General features: G+C 39.1%; 2 protein-coding genes across 2 annotated transcripts in view; both read right to left on the minus strand.

Annotated features, from left to right (window-relative positions):
* Positions 1–1,325: 1,325 nt before the first annotated feature.
* Positions 1,326–4,239, minus strand: bola1 (bolA family member 1). Its single transcript, XM_005923682.3, has 2 exons — positions 4,133–4,239; positions 1,326–3,449 (listed from the first exon to the last, which is right to left on the minus strand). The coding sequence occupies exon 2, from the start codon at positions 3,426–3,428 to the stop codon at positions 2,976–2,978; it is 453 nt and encodes a 150-aa protein (XP_005923744.1). The 5' UTR covers positions 3,429–3,449; positions 4,133–4,239; the 3' UTR covers positions 1,326–2,975.
* Positions 4,240–6,475: 2,236 nt separating this feature from the next.
* sv2a (synaptic vesicle glycoprotein 2A) overlaps positions 6,476–19,434 on the minus strand; it is a 47,645-nt gene continuing 34,686 nt past the window's right edge. The window contains exons 6-13 of the mRNA XM_005923683.3: positions 18,049–18,138; positions 17,436–17,543; positions 16,210–16,298; positions 14,641–14,805; positions 14,016–14,149; positions 11,839–12,045; positions 11,051–11,210; positions 6,476–10,627 (exon numbers count right to left, since the gene is read on the minus strand). Of these exons, the coding sequence (XP_005923745.1) occupies positions 10,444–10,627; positions 11,051–11,210; positions 11,839–12,045; positions 14,016–14,149; positions 14,641–14,805; positions 16,210–16,298; positions 17,436–17,543; positions 18,049–18,138 (1,137 nt within the window). The 3' untranslated portion in view covers positions 6,476–10,443. The remainder of the gene's footprint in view (positions 10,628–11,050; positions 11,211–11,838; positions 12,046–14,015; positions 14,150–14,640; positions 14,806–16,209; positions 16,299–17,435; positions 17,544–18,048; positions 18,139–19,434) is intronic.

Below are 19,434 nucleotides of genomic sequence, written 5' to 3' on the forward strand. Positions count from 1 at the left end.
AAAAATAAAAACTGTTTTAATTGTGTTATTTGGCTCAAAAGAACAAAAGACATTTCTCAGTTGGAAGTTACAGGATTCTTTGAGTTACATGTCTCTTTCTTTTGATGTCTCTACTTCAGCATTTTTAAAAATGTGGGAAAAATACTAGACTATCCTAATAAGTCTTTAGACCAAATGTGCCAAGCTGACTGTAAAGATTAAATTCGGTAAGAAAGAAAAAACAAACAAAAATAAGAACATGTAAAAAGAAAAAACTTTTTAAACTGAAGTAATGAACGCTCACTCTCACTGAACTGTCACCTTCCAAACAACCACGAGTGGAGTCTCCATCTGACTGGACGTTAATTGTACTGCTACAGGCAACTCTTAAATTTTATTTTCCTAGCTGAGCTAGTTGACCCAATTATTTAATGAACAGCCATTTCAGTGAAAGCTAAATTACTGATCTCTGGATACACTTAGAACTGCACCTCTGGCCAAAACAGTGACCGAGCAACCCTATTATTTTCCCGTATAACTGCCACGGCTGAATAGGTGATGTACTAGAAGCGCATGTAAAACAGTCCAACCTTTTAAGTGCAAAACAAGTCCCTGCACTCCACCTCATCATCCTTGATGTCTTTTCCCTCTCCATCCATAACAGCACCTGGAATTGTGACCAATAAATCACATCAGCAGAGACAGTCTGCAGGTCCCGGGGCCGTGCAGCCCAACGTACGGCTTTCTCTCACAGCCCCAGCTTCATTTCTTGCACCCTTAGGTCTGACTCTAATGGGCGAGCAGGGGTCATAAAGTGGTTGTTTCTGTTTTTCCTTTTTCCAAACCAGTGACACCAGTTGTTCACCTTCCTCACCGAAGCCTTTTGTGCGGCCTGACAGGCTGTCAATTCCAGGCAGGGGATGATTGTAGAAGATGACACGCATTACCTTGAGGTGACATCACATTCCACCAAAGGCCTGAGTTCAGCAACTTGTCTTGAGCTAACAATAACTTTGAACAGTTTTGCAGCACAGCGTTTAACGCTTGCTTTAGCGCTGTGATATCCGCTTGGCATTGCTGCTTTTGTCCTACACGTAATCTGAACAAAACTCAAATGAATCTTTCAGTTGAATGAAACCTTATGTTGAGTCAGACTCCCTCCAGTTATTTTTCTTGTCTTATCTCCTTCGCAGGCGTGAGAGGTGATTTTTGGCCATCATCAGGGTTGAGGACAGGACAGGAAGACCTTTACAGTGACACGACTCAAAAATAGACGCCCACCCACATACAGCGCACGCAAACTGACTGTAAAGTATGCATCATCCTGAGAACAAGCAGAAAATCCATTTTGTACTTTTTGTGTAAAAGTTCAATGTGAAACTCTGAGAACAAAAATACATGAATTATAATTCAAAATACATCTAATTTACAAATTAGCAATAAAATACTTCTATTTAAATACACAAACACATTTTTGTCTTAAAGTGTATTTTGTTGATAAGCTTCTCTTAGCTTAGTCCTGGGATTTGAGCATTATACCAGTTTGTGTTTTTAATATCACTACATGCATAATCATAAGGAGAAAATTAAAAAGCAGCACAATAACTGATATCCAACACTAGGTCAACGTTTTTGTTTTGTTTTTTGATTTAGCCATTCAAATAATCCGATTTGTTCACACATACTGCCATCTAGTGTTGAAACTGCAACACTGCCGTCATCTCCCTGAACACCAGCAGCATCTCATGAGTTCGTTTTATGTCCACAGCATTTAGACAATAACTTTTTTTCTTCTGTAACTGAACTGCAGACTTTCAGGTTTAATTAAAGAGCTTTAACAAAAGTATTGAACTAACTACTTTAGAATTGCAGACAGTTTTACACACAGGCCCCATTTTCAGAGGCTAAAATGAACATATGTTTGAAACACTTGGTTGCATTTAACACTTGGACGAACAACCTTCCTGCATTCAGTTTTGCATTTAATAACTGAAAACATGTTCTGGTGGGCAGAGATCCCATCTTTGCTTTAAGTAATTCTTGGTTTGCTTTTGCAGTTCGCTTCATTATATAGTTACACGGTGAAGCTCTATCCAACTGGTTTTGCAGCATTTTGCTGAATCTGAGCAGAGAGTAAAGCCCCAAACACTTCACAGTTCATCCTGCCAGAACTGCTGCTAAGAAGCACCTGATATATCTACCGTTTGCTTGAAGGTGCACAAACAACCCTGACTTCACCCCATCTCTTACTGGGGTTTCAGATGTTGAGCCTTCCAACACAAAGAAAATCTGCCTTTTTGTACCCACTTTGTAGTATACCACTGTGGAAAACTGTAACTTAATGGTTGAGCAAACACAGAAGACCTGTTTCTTCAGACTTAATAGTAAGAAACACTAAACTGCACTCACGTATTATCCCCAATACTCAGGGGTAATTTCACATGCAGTACAACATTAAGATGTTAATAAATATTCCACCTACTCGAATAACTTCATTCAAACTTGTAATTATCAAGTCTCACAAATGGAACTGTAATATCACTTTTTATTGCCACTCACAGCAATGCAAGCATTGCTTTATTCTAAGAGGTGACTAAGTAAATGCAAGTATACAGGCAAATAGGGGCTTTCCTAAAATTTAGATTTCAGGAAAATCACTAAATGCTATGAGCACAAATCAAACAAAAATAAAACCATACAGTAGCTTAAAGAAGAAGAGTGCATCCCTGTATTGTATTCATGCAGCACCTGGATGATAAAAACACCTGTGACCATCTAAAATCATATAATTTATATGCAGTTTTATAACAACAGAACCATTCAAACCAAATTTTGCATTATTAATGAATTAAAGAAAAGATTTAGAAATAAGACCACAACAAAATGATCTTCAAATAAAAGAGGAAATGCTGCTCTTTATACTTGTCAAGTATTTTCCTGTAGTCTTCACATTTCAGTCCCTCAGCACAAGTGAAACTACTTCACAGTCCAACACTTCATTCTCGCCCAGCCTTTAACTTCTCCTCCACTGTGTGATCACCTTTCGAACCTCCCATGCAGGGCGGACTCTTAGCCACAGTAGGGTTACTTTGCCACTGCTCAGGAGTCTTTGCTTGGATCGCCAGTGCATGAACACAGCTACTTAACTCCTCCTTCAAAGCTTCGTTAACCAGACGGTGACGCTGAATCAGCGGCAGGCCCTCAAATTTGGAGCTGACAACAAGGACACGGAAATGGGATTCCGAACCGGGGGGCACAGCATGCATGTGGCTTTCATTTTGGACTTCTAAGTGGTCTGGCTTCAGCGCGTCGGTCAGTTTGGTTGTGATAGCTCTTTGAACGGGCCGGCTGGGGTCTGGGTCCATGTGTGGTCTGAAGTGGGCAAAGGGACGGGTTAAAGCAGGATGGGAGGATACGGGCCGAGCACAGCGGAGGACGCTGGGAAGCATCAAGCTGTAGCAGTTGACCAACTAGGAAGGCATAAAAACACGTGACATGTAAGGTAATGTGACATACTTGTGTTCAGGACAACATCTGGAGAATCAAGTAAAGACATGTTCAGGGCTTCAGCTGGGGTGAAAAAGCAGTTTTAGTCGATGTCCATTTACAGGATAAAAGCAATAAACAAATATCTTCTTCTGTTGAGGCACAAATTATCTCTGAAAAAGAATTGGGGTATTGTGTCATTATCATGCCTGGGTTAGGATGCGTTTGATTCACCATATAACAGGAAAATATCTGTTAGCTTGGTGAGGAGGCTCTTATTTAGCCACTGTGATGCCGTGAGAGCAGCTTCAGCGCCAAAACCGACTTCATGCAGTCAGTCATTCATGGATTAAAATGACACATGCGCATTTAATTTTTACAGACTGCATTACCCAGGCATCTTAATAAAGACCTCACAGCTCTCCCATTGTCCCTTTTACAAAGGTACACCGACCTATACGAAAGGACGGTTGTGTAACTGTTTGCTTGGTGGCATGAAGTCGTTGCTTGCTAGCTTGAGATTTCCAGCTTTCATAGTAAAAACTGAGAGAAGGAAGCTGTGTTTACACCGAACATTTTCACACAAGACACGCACACTCTGTCTTTAATATTATAACTATAATAATTGACAAGATAATAATTAACCAAAGTAAATTTGGCTACTAACCTTCCAGCAAAGTATGCTCAGTGCTGCTGCTGCTGTCTCGTTGTTCTACTTGGCTTTGGATGTTGACAACCAGCGTGTTACTGCCACCTGCTGGGCTGGAGTAAATACACAACACCCCCAAATGCAAATCTGCGGCAGGAAATGGGAAGTTCCTGTTTCACGAAGGTTTTCTACACACAGCAAACTACTTCATTTTATATTTAATCTCTAGACTCTCTTAAAAAGTCTGTCTCTCTTAAAAAGAAAAATGTTGTCATTCCATAATTGATAAGACTTTTCAATAAAATAACTAAAATTACCTTCTGCCTACCATTGATTTCATATTTCTAAAATAAATAAGCTTTTACCAATATTTTTCTGTATACTGAATAAGGGTGTATCATCTCCCGCTTCTCCCCCCTCTGCTGTCACATTGTCGCCGTTTTCTTCTTCTTTGAATGGTATTATTACCTTTATTTCCAATTTCATTTGTTCTGCTTCTTCTTGAGTTTGAGCATACTGGATGCATCGCTAGTATATTGTTGCCATTTATTGTTTGCACACCCACTCCATTTTTAATGCATTTATATTTATAGTTTATTAAACAGCCCACAGTCATGTAGACGTTCCATAAGTTTCTGTAATCAAATTTGTCCAAGTTAAGCATGGTGTGAAGAGTAGCATCAGGGCTCCAGCTGCCAGGCATTTTTAAAAAGCACTCTGAGGAGAGTCATTTTTACGACTGAGTCTCTGAGTCATCTCACTCACACTTATTATCAGGATTTTGCCAGTAAGATGAACCCACCCCTAAGCCCATATTAACAAAGTCTTAGCCTATCTTGGATAAATAAGTCTTCTTGTGCAGGAAAAGCCGTTTCTGGCTGTATTCTTTGTCTTTGGATTTCTTGTATGCTGGCAAACATATAAACAAACATACAAGAAATCAAACTAGTATGTTTGCACATGCATTGGACACCAGGTGGTTCAAGGATTATGATGATTATGTGAATCATCTAAACCTAAGTAAATGTGTAGGGTTGCTTAAGCGACCAGTGTAACCAACCATGTTGTCCATCACCTTCATCAAAACACCCAATAAGAGAATATCTTCTGGAATACTCTTTCCCTCAAACAACACATCACCCTGCATTATGTTTTCCTGTTTCAGGCAGTGCATCTGACTGAGTACACCCTCGCTAATGCAGATTTCCACCCTGTTTTGTCATCAGAACTGCCTTAATTCTTTGTGGCACAGGTTCAACAATGTGTGGAAACATTCCTCCAAGATTCAGATGTATATTGACCTGACAGTATCACACAGTTGCTGCAGAGTTGTCACTCTCTTCATCCATGATTTGAATCTCCTGTCCTACCACATGGAACAGGGTGAATCAATGCTTTTATATTGTTTACTCTAAATTCTGACACACGCTGGAGGAAATATAAGGTGAAATCATCAGTCCATAATGCCATCCGAAATGTTGCAGTAGAAACTGAGGCTCATCAGACCAAGCAATGTTTTTGAGGGTTTTTTTTGTTTGTTTTTTCAACATAGTCTCAGGTTCCTGGTCTTAGCTGGTTTGGCAGGAATGAAACCCAGTGTCGTCTTCTGCTGCTGCTGTAGCGCATCTGCTTCCAGGTACAATGTATTGTGTGTTTAGAGATGCTCTTCTGCATAGTTTGCTTTTAACAAGTAGTAATCTGAGTTATTCTGCCCTTCTTATCACTTCACAGCATTCCGGCCATTCCTGTCTGACCAAAGAACTGCTGCTCACTGGGTATTTTTCTCTTCTTTTGACCTTTGTCTGTAAATCCTAGAGATGGCTGTGACGGGGAAAATCCCAGTAGACAATCAGTTTCTGAGACACTCAGACAGCCTGTCTGACAACCAACAGCTGTATTAAGTAAGTGTCACTTACCTTTCTTCCCCATTCTGATGTTCAGCCTGAAATTCAGCAGGTCATCTTGTCTACATACTTTCAGTCGCTGCCATCTGATTGGTCTATTAGATATTTGTGGCAATGAGTGGATGAACAATAGTACCTAGGGCGAGTGAATATCCCATTATACTCAATGGTAATATAAAAACCAAAATAATTCTTTTAATTTGTTTATTCATCATGATTCTTTGTTATCCATTGTGATTCCAAAGGGTCACAGAAAAATGTAAACCCAAAAATCAACAATGAGAAAATATAAGAAAAAAAAATCTCACACACCTTTAAACAGAAATGATGCCGCCATATTTACTCTAATTATGATTTATAACTGGTATTTAACATTGATGTATTTACTTGTGTTTCATTCTCATTTACAAAATACATAAAATCAAAGACAACATACAGTATTGTTCATTTACACTGCTTTTTTTTTACAGCTTTTTGTTTTTTAATATTTATGATACCACAGTTTCTAAACTTACAATCAACTACAGTTTCTACAGCACAGTACAGTGACAAGGGTGATAAATTCTTCCTTACATTTAATTAATGGCAATGCAATTTTATTGACAAAGGCGTCAAGACTTAGGGTAGCTTCAGAGAGTACACACAAATGTCAGCTGTTTATTTCTGTGTCATTATTGAGCCAACAACCAGCATTTCCGTGGACAAGGCCAGTGTATAGCTAATGTGCTCCGATTCCCAATAACTTCAAAGGAGAGAATAAAAGACAAATATCCAAACACTTATTGCTTTGATAACTTTTTGCACTCACAATTGACTGTTGCTCAGGCCACACGTTAATTATAGAAAAAACCCTGTAACATAAGCTAGGATATGTATCTACAAGAGACAATCTTGACGTGAACCGAGTCACCGAGACATGTTAGCGTCTTGACAGTGTACCATGCTAAACAAATACAACGATTATCTTGACATCCTTGCTCTTAATTTCATGGGTGATACAGGACGATATACAGAGAATTGAACTGCTAACGCTTGGCATTTATATTTATGCTGTGAATGTGCGTTTGTGTATCAGTGTGCTCTTAAGGGAGGATCTGGCTAATTTTATTTTCAGGCTCGCTGGCCGTTTGGGCTTCTAAAGATGTTATTTGTTGCAGATTTCCAACAAGAACATCTGAACCCTTAAAGTCAGATTTGTTAAGAGTCGTGAAAAGATGAAAAGTCCAGATGTTCTTGTTTCATGTGACGGGTGGCAAAGACTGACTGCAACATTGGTTTGAAAGGCTTATCTTATTAGTTACATTAGTTATTTTTATTTACATATCTTCATATGTATAACAGAGAATTAATGGTATCATATGTAAACTCAGGGCATAGGAAATATTTGGCAATAATTAATGAGAGGTGGTCTCATGGCACACTCATAGATGAGGGGTCCGATGTCAGATTTGGATCAGAGTGAGACGGGAAAATGTATAAAGGGCAGGTCACTGTCCTGGTGGAGGGGGGGTTTGCATGAGCACCTCATGTTCACAATTACAAAATTGTCATTTGGTAGATTTTGGTCATTGTGCTCTTGCTAAACCTTGTCTTTCACTTCACTTTCTAGCAAGGCCGCATCCAGATGTGTCGAGAAGGAATCGAGGGATTCTCCACTGTGCCTTTATGACAGTGTTCACTTAGTGCAATGGTTTGTCTGTTGTTTTCGACTGTCTCGAGTCTACGTATGGCTGCTATCCTAAGAAAATGGCAGTCTGGAGAAAAGGATTGTATTCTTGTTAATCTGGCATGTCGATGATTGTTTTTCTTAAACATTGCAAATGTGAACACATCATAATCATTTTGCGGATCAGGGGAATGTGGCAATATTTTCTGTGCTGTTGTATGTGTGGAATTTATGACAGTCAGCCCTTGGCAGTGAGTTCTCTATGATGAATTTCATGTTATATCTGGATACCTTTCAACCATACAGCAGACTTAAACACAATGTCCAAAATTCACACTCTCATCAGCATAACAATCCCCTTGAAATGCAGTAAATCCTGTAACAGGCCTAAAGAACATACAAGCCCCAAAATAAGAACAATTAAGATGAATAACTCTCGTGCGATCACATGTCCTTTACTTTGCCTGAAGTACTTTACAACAGCTCAAATATTTACTCTCCAACTGTTGAACTGTATTTTTTCTTGTTTCAAGAGCAAAAGACAGATTAAGGGACAGTTTTTTTTTGTTCTCTGACTTAAAGTGCTATTGTTCCACCTTGCTTCGGTGTAAGCTGTGGAAAGCATCGTTCCCTCTCCTGAATCTAAGAGAATCAGATGACACTTGCGTTGGCGTGCACCAAGTGCCCAAAAATCAACAATAGCATCTTTACAGAAATCATGACCTAGCTACTCAATATTTTCAGGTGGCAGCACAGTGGCTCAGTGGTTAGTGTTTCTGCCTCACACCTGTAGGCTCTCAAACCTACAGAGGACTGTGCTGGAACCCTGGGCGTGTCCAGGTTAAAGCTGCTGACTGTGGTCCACGACAGGCTTACAAATGAGATGTTGCAATATTTTCCTGTTTCTTTTGTTTAGTTTGGTTTTTCTATTGAACTACACCAGCCAGTGGTATTACTCAGCATCGCTCTTCATCTACACATGACGAGAAGCTCATGATGTGCAAATGACAGAGTGACAGGATATAAATACTGCTGCCATGTTAGCTCGCTGCAAACTTCTTTTGGTGGGGAGGTGGAGACAATGGAGAGAAAATTATTTATGTGTTCAAATCGAGGTTTGTGGAGTTTGGGTGAAAAAAACATGCAAATCTGATTTGGTTTGAACTGTCCTTTAATCATGTCCAGTACTGTATGTTATCGTGCCGTGTTAGTTATCTACTGTATATTAGATAGGTACTCCACATCCATCCACAAATCAAAGTTGCATTTGTGAAATGGTAGAAGACAAAATAAATAAATAAAAACAAAATATTCAATATTGCACAGAGGTTCAATATTGCACCAAGAAGCACACTCACATTAATGAAAACATTCAGCTCAAACAGATAAAGGTATTTAGGTCACCTTACACATCTAACACAATCTATGGCTGCATCTAAAACATTAGCTTGTGGGGTAACATTTAAAAAACTTTCTATTATCTTCTTCTTTTTTTTCATGTGTAATAACCAGATTAAATCTGTGGCATGTGCTTTAAGAACAGTTCAGAAGTATTGGATCCCTACATCAGAATAAAAGCACTGTGCTGTCTTTTATGGATAAAAAATATCAAAATACAACTTAATTCAGAGTGATTGATGGGCAGATGCAACATGTGCTGCTTACATGTTGTACTCTCAGTTTTCATAACGTTACATACATACGTTGTGACATGCAGAACACCCTCCAAAGCATACAAGAGACAAACATACTGTAAGTCTGGGAGAAAGAGTACTAAAAAGGCATTTCTCACAAAGGGATATACAGAGTGGCTGGAAACGATGATTGAGTGTGAGATTCTAAACATTTTCTTCAAGTCAGGAAAATGTTAGGGGCACTCACACTGACAAGTGGTTGTGCTTTACATGTACATTTCAACAAATATCTTCACCTTTGTGATTTAAATGGGTTTCATGGTAGAATGCAGTTTTCCCTTTGAGTGGGAAATGTGTATGTATGATCTTATGGCTGCTTGGAGGTGAGCGGTGTTTCACTATAGCAATGCAATAAAGGGAGAGAGGAGCTCAATGGAGCTCCTTATCGCAACAAAAGCAAACCTGGAATGTTCTATTATCTAAAAAAATGGCAGTTAGTCTGTACACCAACACAAGACCTCAGGAGATAAAGAATGACGACAGATCTTTGTTAAGGAGGAAGCCAAGAGAAGAGTGTCTTGGTTTTACCTCGCAAAGTCAAAAATGCTTCAAATCAAGGCAGAAAATGTTGCATTTTTGAGTCAGTGTCCAACAATGGTAAAGCACTCAAGACTGGAAAGGTGAGTTGGATTTGCTCGGAAGAATGGAGGTGACTACAGAGAATTCTGCAACAATGGCTAGTGGTCATTTCTATGAGTCTATTTGCATGGCTCATCATCAAGAGTCCCCATCCCTGACCTCCAACCCCAGAGGAATGTATTTACAGTGTGGGAGACAGACTCTAATAACTAAATATGTCATTAACTATGTTTCTGGTGTTTTCATCTTTTCCAATTTAGAGTAACAATGAGGCACAGGCAGCAGATTTTACTTTAGAGTTTTCTTTTTTACAGCTCTTTGTGGAATGGAGTTGTACCAATCAAATAATTACTAATATTTACCTGCATTACAATTTACTCTTGTTGATGGGGAGAGGTTAGAGTGCAGGATTTGGAGGGCTCTTGAGCTATTCGTTCACAGTGTGGCAAAAACTCTTCTGCCCTCTGGAAAGTTGTTGGTGCCGCATTATTGCAGCACCTGGCCCCGCGTCTCAGGTAGTTTGAGGGCCAGAAAACTGCCTGCTGCCAGTGCACCTGAGGCAAACAGGATGGGTACAGCCTTGGTTATGCCAACGAACGAAGTGAAGATGCTTATGCCTAACACCGCCGCTAATTTACAGAGGGCGTTGAGGAAGCCAAATGCTGTGGTTCTGAGAAAAGAAAGATAAGAAGCACAGAGTCACTTCGGTGCCTGAGCATGTTTAAAGTAAACCAGCAGAGAAAACAGTTGCTTGAGTTACCACAGGGTGGTGCTAGAGCTCCTAAAACTCAACAGCGTTTGGCACGCTACTAAAGGTAGTGCTCCTCTTTGATGAGTCTGACAACACAGGTGCTCTTACTTTATATTACTTTCAATATATATATATATTATACTACAAGTTATAAATATAAAGTGGAACCCAGAGAAGCTCCTTTTAAAACCATTATTTGGAATCAAGAAAACCCAGAATCCCACAATGTCATCCATCCCTGCAAGCCAACCAATCATAAAGGGGCATCTGTTATGACATAACTTAACACGTCACAGCCTTTATGGTGTCAGGGAGATTTCTGGGCTTGCCTGGATTACCTACCTCTTGTCAGAGGGATAGAGCTCGACGGTCAGCACGTCCAGGGAATTCCAGGAGGCGATGCTAATTCCTCCAAACAGGCAGAGCAGGGCAATCATAGCTGATTCGCTGTTGCCAAAAGAAAGGAAGAAACAGCTGATGCAAGATATCACGCTTGAGCCCGCTGTGGATAAAGAGGGGAAAAGAATGATGTCAGAAGAACTGATGGGATTCCTGCATAACTCAGCTGAAAATGACTAAGGATCAAATCATTTTGCACCTTTGCACATAAATCTCTATTGCACAGAACACTTATTAAACAGATAAAATAAAACGATCTCTCTTTATCTCCCTCTATTTTTCTTTTTCTTATCTAAATCTATAGCTATAATTTCTCATTCTGACCAATAGGATATGTTTCCAGACCAAACAAAATTGTTCCATTGTTCCATCTTTATTGCTTTTGGATGAGTTGCCCTTGAATGGAACTAGATGGCATCCAGAAATCTTATCATGAGCAGATTAATGTAGGAAAACTACACATAATAAGGTTTGTGGATTTCTTTTTTCACAATCTGGACAGTGCTGCTTCTTGGCTCTTTTAGCACCACACGGCAAAAGAAGTAATCTTCCACAGGAAAGTTGTCTTTTCATGCCCTCAGGCAGCAGCTGATAAAAGTTCTTTAAAACAAGTGATTTACAGTGCAGAGGGAGTTATATTTAAACGTGTGCTGTATTTATATTTAAAAATGAATTGGATCAAAGCAGGCCTAACTTCCGATTCAAGCACCACTGAGTAACATGGCCCATACCAAGCATCCTCAACCGTCCGATCTTGTCCATGAGCAGCGCAGAGACGATGTTGCCTGGCAACACAGCCAAGGTACCCAGGAAACTGACAAAGTAGACCATGTAGGCATTATTTTCATCGCTTATGTCACTGAGCAGGCAGCCCTCTTTGTTGTGCAGGAAAGTGCTGTTGATGAGCTTACAGTTGATCAACCTGTACTTGAAAAGATCTGTGAGGAGAAAGAAGGGATAAGGAGCGATGTTCAGGATAGCAGGAGAGGAGACAGAAAGAGTAAGAGGTTCAAAGAACTGGTCAGTAAACTGCTGTCAGGTGGACAAAGCAAGACACTTTATTAACACTCAGTGAATGATACTAAGAGGACAACATTTGCAAGATCAAATATTACCTTTGGACCACAGAGGGGTCACAGAAAATCTGTCGATCAGAAAATTCACACAAGTTGTATTCACTAAGCAGCATAAAAAAGCTGCTTTGGTGCTGAATTTACGAAATAAAGAACACAAGATTACAATGAGCAGGTCCTGTCAAAATTAAGCTCTCTAGTAATGAACCTATAGGATGAGCAGCAATTCCAAAATATTTCCCAGAAGGGAAAATCATCTATCATTCACTGCCAAGTGGAGAATAATGGAAGCAACCGAAGGATGAATGTGAGGAAATGAAAAGGAGAGAGAAAATTAAACTACAGTAGCTCAAATCCACATTCTGGGGGTATTTTGCTACCCTGGAGCTGGACACATGCAGCCATACTGAAGCATGACGCTGAGCCCAAATAAACCTAAAAGAAGACAACTGAGAGCTGATTGTTATGGACTTTTCTCCATTTAATGTCGACCCCACTTAATTTTTATGGGCACAGTCAAACACTGTGAAAGTTAAACATTCATGACATTTCTACTCAGGATTAGATGATTTTTTTTATTACCAGACCTGTGGTGCCTTTTCCAATTCTTCAGTCTGTATTTAGAGGTGAATCAAACAAACTTCTGTTGCGTATCCAAATTTTGATGATAGGCAACGTACATTGAACATGACATGCGACACAAACACAAATGGAGAATGTAAGATGAATATGAAACACCTGGGTGCAAAAGAACTGGGATTGTATTAGATGTTTTTTAAAATACAAAGATGTTAATCATCTCTGAAAATGTGACGATATTTATGCTAAGCTTCATTCAGATTGACTCACGCAGATACGGTACATGCAGCCATATGTTACAATTATTATTCTAAAAAGATTTCCTGATATGTCAGACCTTAGAAAATGAAAGTGTGCAAAGTTGAGCCTTTTTTAAACCTGTAGATCTGTACATTCAAAGACTAAAATGAGGTACAGCCCAGCTGCATTTTTCATGTGTTATTTCCTCGTCATTCTGCAGTGTAAAAATAAGGTGCACCATGGCAACTAGCACTAAAGTCTCAAGTTCTGCATAGAAAACCCAAAGAGACCTTAATCCTTAATAAGCAAACAAGTTTCTAATTTCCATTATAACAAGGAACTCCTGGCCAGCAGTGATAGCACAGCTGAGTGATCGCTTGACTTGTGTAAAGACTGCAAATAACCAACAAAGCGAGACCAGGGCGGTGTTTGCATGTGTGGACACAGCTGCTGAATCTGAAACTGTGTGATATAGATTTCCACATGTGGTATCATTTGTCTTTTTCAGTGAGGAAAGAATAACATTAATATAACAATCCCCCGGTGTGTAAGGGGATTTTGCAGCTCCAGAATACTCAGTTCAGTATAGATCCAGTCATTCTGTGAAGGTGAATAAGGAAGCAATTTAGCAGTCTGACAAACAGAGCCAAACTGCTCAGGGAACGCACAGAGCGCACAGAACTCACCGGTAACAATGTATTTACTAGACAGTAGCAACAAACTGTCACTTTTCAACAGAAAACACAGGAGTGAAACTGAGCCAGTAGAACTACTTGCAAGGAAGTTATTTATAAAGAGACCTCTGAAAGGTCTATAAATAGCAAAGAAAGAACAGGGGCACAGAGCAACAGCAACATTACATTTTTACCATAAATCTCCATATATAATTTATTCTGCATTTTTTTCAGGGCCTGCTGAAACACACATAAAAGCTTCTAATTTAAAGGTTTTACTTATACAAGACCATATTTTCCTATTATAAAACACCTGCGAGTGTTTGTATGTGTGTTCCCTACCAGTGTTGTAGAAAAGGGTGGCAATGAAGGTGCAGTTCTTGAAGAAGGTGTTGGTGGAGGTGATGTCCTCAAAGTAACACTCCTCAAAGAGGGAATCCTCAAAAACCATAGACTTCATTTTCAGGTTCATAAACCTGCAAGCGAACACATGGAGGAACAGTGGAATTAAGGAATGGAGGCATGGAGAAAATGAACAGGTGCAGCACGGAGGTGGAGAGTAGACAGAGACAAAGGAAGATGCAAAGACACAGAGAAACAAGTGATTTATCACAAGAGTGTCAGATATGGCATTAGCATAATGCTGTAAATGTGTAACATCTGAAATCACATGCAGAGTTCAGGCTGAAAAGGCAAGGTCAAAGGAAACATCAAAGACAGGCTAGTTGAACATGAAAAAGTCCCCAGGGCTTTCATGCAATCAAACCAGTGTTTAGAATAAAACATTTCGAAGCCTCATTTATATTTGCATCTCATTTGTTGCCGTCCACCACAAGCTAGTTCTGTCTGAATGAATTCATTCATTAAGCGTTGGACCAAAAGGCATCTGACTGACATGAAGCCCAATTCCAAAGGATTCGCTGTCATTCAAAACGCAAACACTAATGAGGAGTAAAAGACAACTCACTTGTCGTTAAAGTACTCTCCTTGACGGTGAACCTGGTTTTCCAGGGTGAAGTTAAAGGTGACGTGTTCTACCTTCTCCTTGACAAAAACCTTGGTGCGCGAGGAGTACTCCTGCTTCTGCAGGTATTTGATCATGTCGGGGAACCACACCGTCAAACCATAGTAGCTGGAAGACAAAGAAAAATTCTCTCACAGAAATGATCAATTTACCTCTAAGAGACCTGAAAAGGGAAAAAAGAGCCAGTGACGCTTTATGGTTATACATAAGTGTCATTTCTTTTTTTACCATCTACATAATATGAATTTGCAAGTTGTTCAGCGCTCTGTTGGAGAGAGCTCGAGGTAATTAAGCCTTCGATTAAGCCTTTAATTAAACATAATGTTGTGTACTTTTGCTCAGGAACAATAGAATATAACGTCCAGGGAAATTTGATTAGTGACTGGCGTCTAGAAGGATGTTGGAAGACGAGCGTTACTGAGTAAATTAATATTTCAGTGCACTACGGCTTTATGGATTTATATTCGTTATTAGTTATATGCATAATATATTGGCACTAACTGAAATACATGTTAGATAAATCCAAGTAATGTTATGTTTTGCTTTAGCAAACTACTGTATCAAACTGAACCTGTTTACCAGGCTTAGTAAAGGTTCACTGGTGAAAATTTATTGTCTTACATGCCTTTGAACGTTAAAATAAATTCACATCAATTCATTATTTTGTGGATCGTTATAAAGATTGCAGCACATGATTCACATTATTTTAAATAAGGCATAATATTTTATTGCACCTTCCGCAATGTGGTAAGTGGTGCCTGAGGACAATCACATTTTTAGGATATGTGTTAAAGATTATTTAATACATGAATATTTCTGTGAAATAGGGCAAGTTGTGCTTTGGTATAGTGGCCAGGCTGCAATGGCATCACAGATGCATGATTCTTCAGATGTAACGATGACTGTGGAGCAACAGTAACATGATGACCACCAAGATGGCCATGAGAGAGACACCATGAATAACTCTTTGGACCCTGCAGAAAGCAGTGCTGTCATCCTGGAACAGATCCCATCAGGATAGAAATGATGATCACAGAATAAACGTGATCGCCCAAGACTTTGTTCGTATTGATTTGTAGTGCTCATGCCAACAAAACAGCATAACCCTGTGGGAGGGGTCATGGGTTCAGGGTGAATCTCTATTTGGTTCTGCTTTTTCATTCTCAGCTACAAAAAGAGCCATTTGAGTGATTCAGCAGCACTGCTGACACTAAATGACATGAAAGTGATCGCATCCATTCGCAGATCCTGCTTCAAGCCCCTTTTTGTTTTATACTCACTGATAAATTCCTGCTTTCACCAACTATTATAATTATGAACCTGCCGTGGCCAGCTAGACCAGGAGATAATGTTGGCCTTTACATTTAAATCACCAACAGCCAACTGACTCCTGATAAACAAACACAAAGCCACTGTGATCAACAGCAATCTGCTCTTTTTAGTTTAGACAAATAAACAGATTTCACTATGCAACACAGAAAATCCTGCATTAGTTAATACACCTGATCCTACCTGAAGGACATAGAGAACCACACAGCCATCATCATGTAGGTGGTGCGCCGGTACTCGGGAGAGAAAATGGTCTGGAAATTACTCCAAACCTGAAGAAACACACAGACAGACACAAGAGATGTGCAAAGAGAAAGTAATAAATGTAAAGTACACTCAGCTAAAAAGTCAATAGACTTCAGACATTTCTGAAAACAGGGTTCTTTTCACCAACTGTGAGAAATAAAAAGCATCTCCCAGAATCCCTTTCCAGTTTTAGTGTAAACAAAGACCGAAAAGGGAGAACACAAACACACAGAGTCACTAAACACACAATAAGATCTGACAAGATAAACAGAGCCTTGGTGAGATTTTTAATATATCTTCTTTTTAGTTACAATTCCTTCAGATCAAGACCAGGTCCATTTTAACAAGTGAAGCCAACTCAAAGCCTGTCAGTGGAGTTCTGATCGTCACAGAAAACAAGATGCTGCCATTTGATTCTGTGGCTCTTGGCTTCTCAGACACAACCTTCAGTCATCCCAGTTTTAAAAGATCAAAGCAACGATGGCAAAAAATGTTACGTTTGAGCCTCCAGACCAGGACAACACAAACCAGTGGGAGACTAGATCCATCTTTAACCTCCTAAGACCCGAACTCTTCCACAGCATGCATTTTAATTTCTCTTTGATATTTGGGCATATTGGGGCCCAATGAATGTAAAAAATGTGATGTCCACATATGTGAACGGCAGGTCTTAGGAGGTTAATACACAGTCTATGTTTCCACAGACGTAGGACTAAGTAAAGCAACAAAAAGTGTTATCAAAAGACTGTATAAATTTTTCAAATCCACTGATTGTTTTCAAGTTAAAGTAGCTGTATGTAAATGTAACGCTGACATCACAAATTTACTGTGCACATTTTCTTGTCCATTTGCAGCAACAAGGTTAATGGATTGTGTTTTGCTTTTCTAGTGTTGTTGACTGCTCAGAACACTTTACACTACAAACCACATGAGACCATTTACAGAAACATTCAGTTATTTATTCTATTCATTTCAGGCACTTTATCCATTACACCTGGTTCTGGAGTAGCCACGGATCAAAACAGACCTTCTAATTAATGGACAACCTCCTGAGCCACAAGTAGTTTGAATCCTTTCTCCTTTTCATTCTCATTCTTTTTCATTTAAATATGTATCAAGTAAGAAATTGATTTTAAAAAAGAATAATCAGGGTTTTTTCTTACCTGATGGAAGAGCGTGGTGAGCTTTATCCTCCATTTCTCGTGCCAGGCAGCACCATCGCCCATGTTTACCAGCTCATCCATCTGCTTCACTGTTTTGATGGTGGTCACCTGGGAGGTATGATTTAATTGTTCTGTTTAACGATTGTTAATCGTGCTCCTCTTGAGAGTGCTTTACAAATCTCTTTGTTAAAAAAGTTTCATAGAATAATCACACAACTTCATATAAAATGATGTATTTTTCCATTAAAGTTCAGTTAGTATTACAATGTATCCATGTTATGAGGCTAACAGCTGACCAGTAACACCACAATCTGTAAAACAGAAAGTTGTTTTAATAATTTTACTCAAAGAAAAGTTTATAAAACATCTTTGAATCACCATTTTTCATTTAAATTATTAATATGAACTGTACAGCCTGAGGCATAAAGAGATTACAGAAGTTTAAAGAGCATCTGTTTTAACTCATTAATATGCAAAATTATGCAGCACAGAGCTCTAAACCCGCTGCACTCTATAAGCCCACAAACTGCAAACTATTATGATGATGTTATTTTCTGCATTAATGCAAAAGTGTTAGCATGAAAGAAGCTTAACATTCTTGAGTGTTACTTACAGAGAAGACCCTCTCAGGGTAACCCTTGGCCCTCATGTTGGTGTCGTGAACTTGCTTCAGAATCATCCACGCCTCGTCATGTTTGCCATTCTTTTAGGACGGGCACAAAAAAAGATGTTTAGCAGATCTTTCATTTCCATTTTCAGTTAAATTAACGCAGCTTATATTTTATTATTTATTTATTATATTAGTTTTCATTTGTTGTTGTTGTCTTTCCATCATGGATGATTATTTGTTTTGGGGGGTTTTGTTGTTTTTAGTTCATTGTTAGTTTTATTATGAATAGATTTTAAATTTTGATGTGACACTCATTTTCAAGTTATTATCTTAACTTAGTTTATTCTTAACCATTTGAAGGCAACTGGACGTCTTTTTGGTTTCTTCAGTACTTAAAATCCTAGATAAAGACAAGATCTTTCATTTACCGTTTGTGAACTAGGTCTGGGCATATAGGAAATCTTGTGCAGTACTTAGAGTCACATTCAGATAAATGCATATTTATACAACTATTAAACAATGTGCACACTTAGATAAATTACGTTTTTGTTTTTCTTAAACAGATAAAGATGTAACCTTTGTGCCCTTGGAGGTGGTTCTGAGATTCACGCGAGCCAGGGGTGTGGCTACTTTCTGAAACACAGCCATACTTCAACATCCTTTGAGCTATTAAAGTTACGTCGGTCACAATTGGCTCGCAAAGAATCTCGAGACTGCGTTACGGGCAGCTGATAGCTGGTGTCGTGAGCCACCACCTCTGTTCAGTGATGATCTTTCACAGTGGACATGGATGGCCTCTTGGATTAGAAACTGAATATTTTCACGAATCAAAAAGAAATCCAGTTGCTTTTATTTCTAGCCTTCAGAGTCTTCCTTTGAGTTGTGAGTTCATGTTCCTCACCCAGCGTCTTGTTTTGTATTTTATGACCTTTTCCTTTTGCTTTGGATTTTACCTCAGTCTGCTGCCTCTGCATTTATTTCTCTGCCTGTAATCTCGGCCTCCATTTGATTCTTATTCTTCGTTAAATTTCAGTAAGTGCAGCAGTTATGTTTATGTGAAAGCCTGACTACATTTCAGTCCAAATCGAGACTAAACCACACACAGTACACGTGGAAATGTTTCAAAATGCCAAATGAGAGGTTGTTGATTCTACAGTGTTTTATCTTTGTCTGCCACCAGCTGCAGCTTCATTTACTAAACTGAGATATTCTGACGTGAATGAAAGTGCGTGGGACGTGAGTGCAGGTGTAAAATAAAATAAATAAGTAAATATGTAGAAACAAGGAGATAAAGAAGTGAGAACATCTGGTGGTATAAACCAGCAGCTAACATGATTAGCTAAAAGTGGTTTAGTACTAAAATACTGACAACATGCCTGATTTCTTTTT

This window comes from Haplochromis burtoni, unplaced genomic scaffold (assembly GCF_018398535.1).
Source record: "Haplochromis burtoni strain Fernald_Lab_line unplaced genomic scaffold, NCSU_Asbu1 Contig_64, whole genome shotgun sequence".
NCBI classification, from domain to species: Eukaryota; Metazoa; Chordata; class Actinopteri; order Cichliformes; family Cichlidae; genus Haplochromis; species Haplochromis burtoni.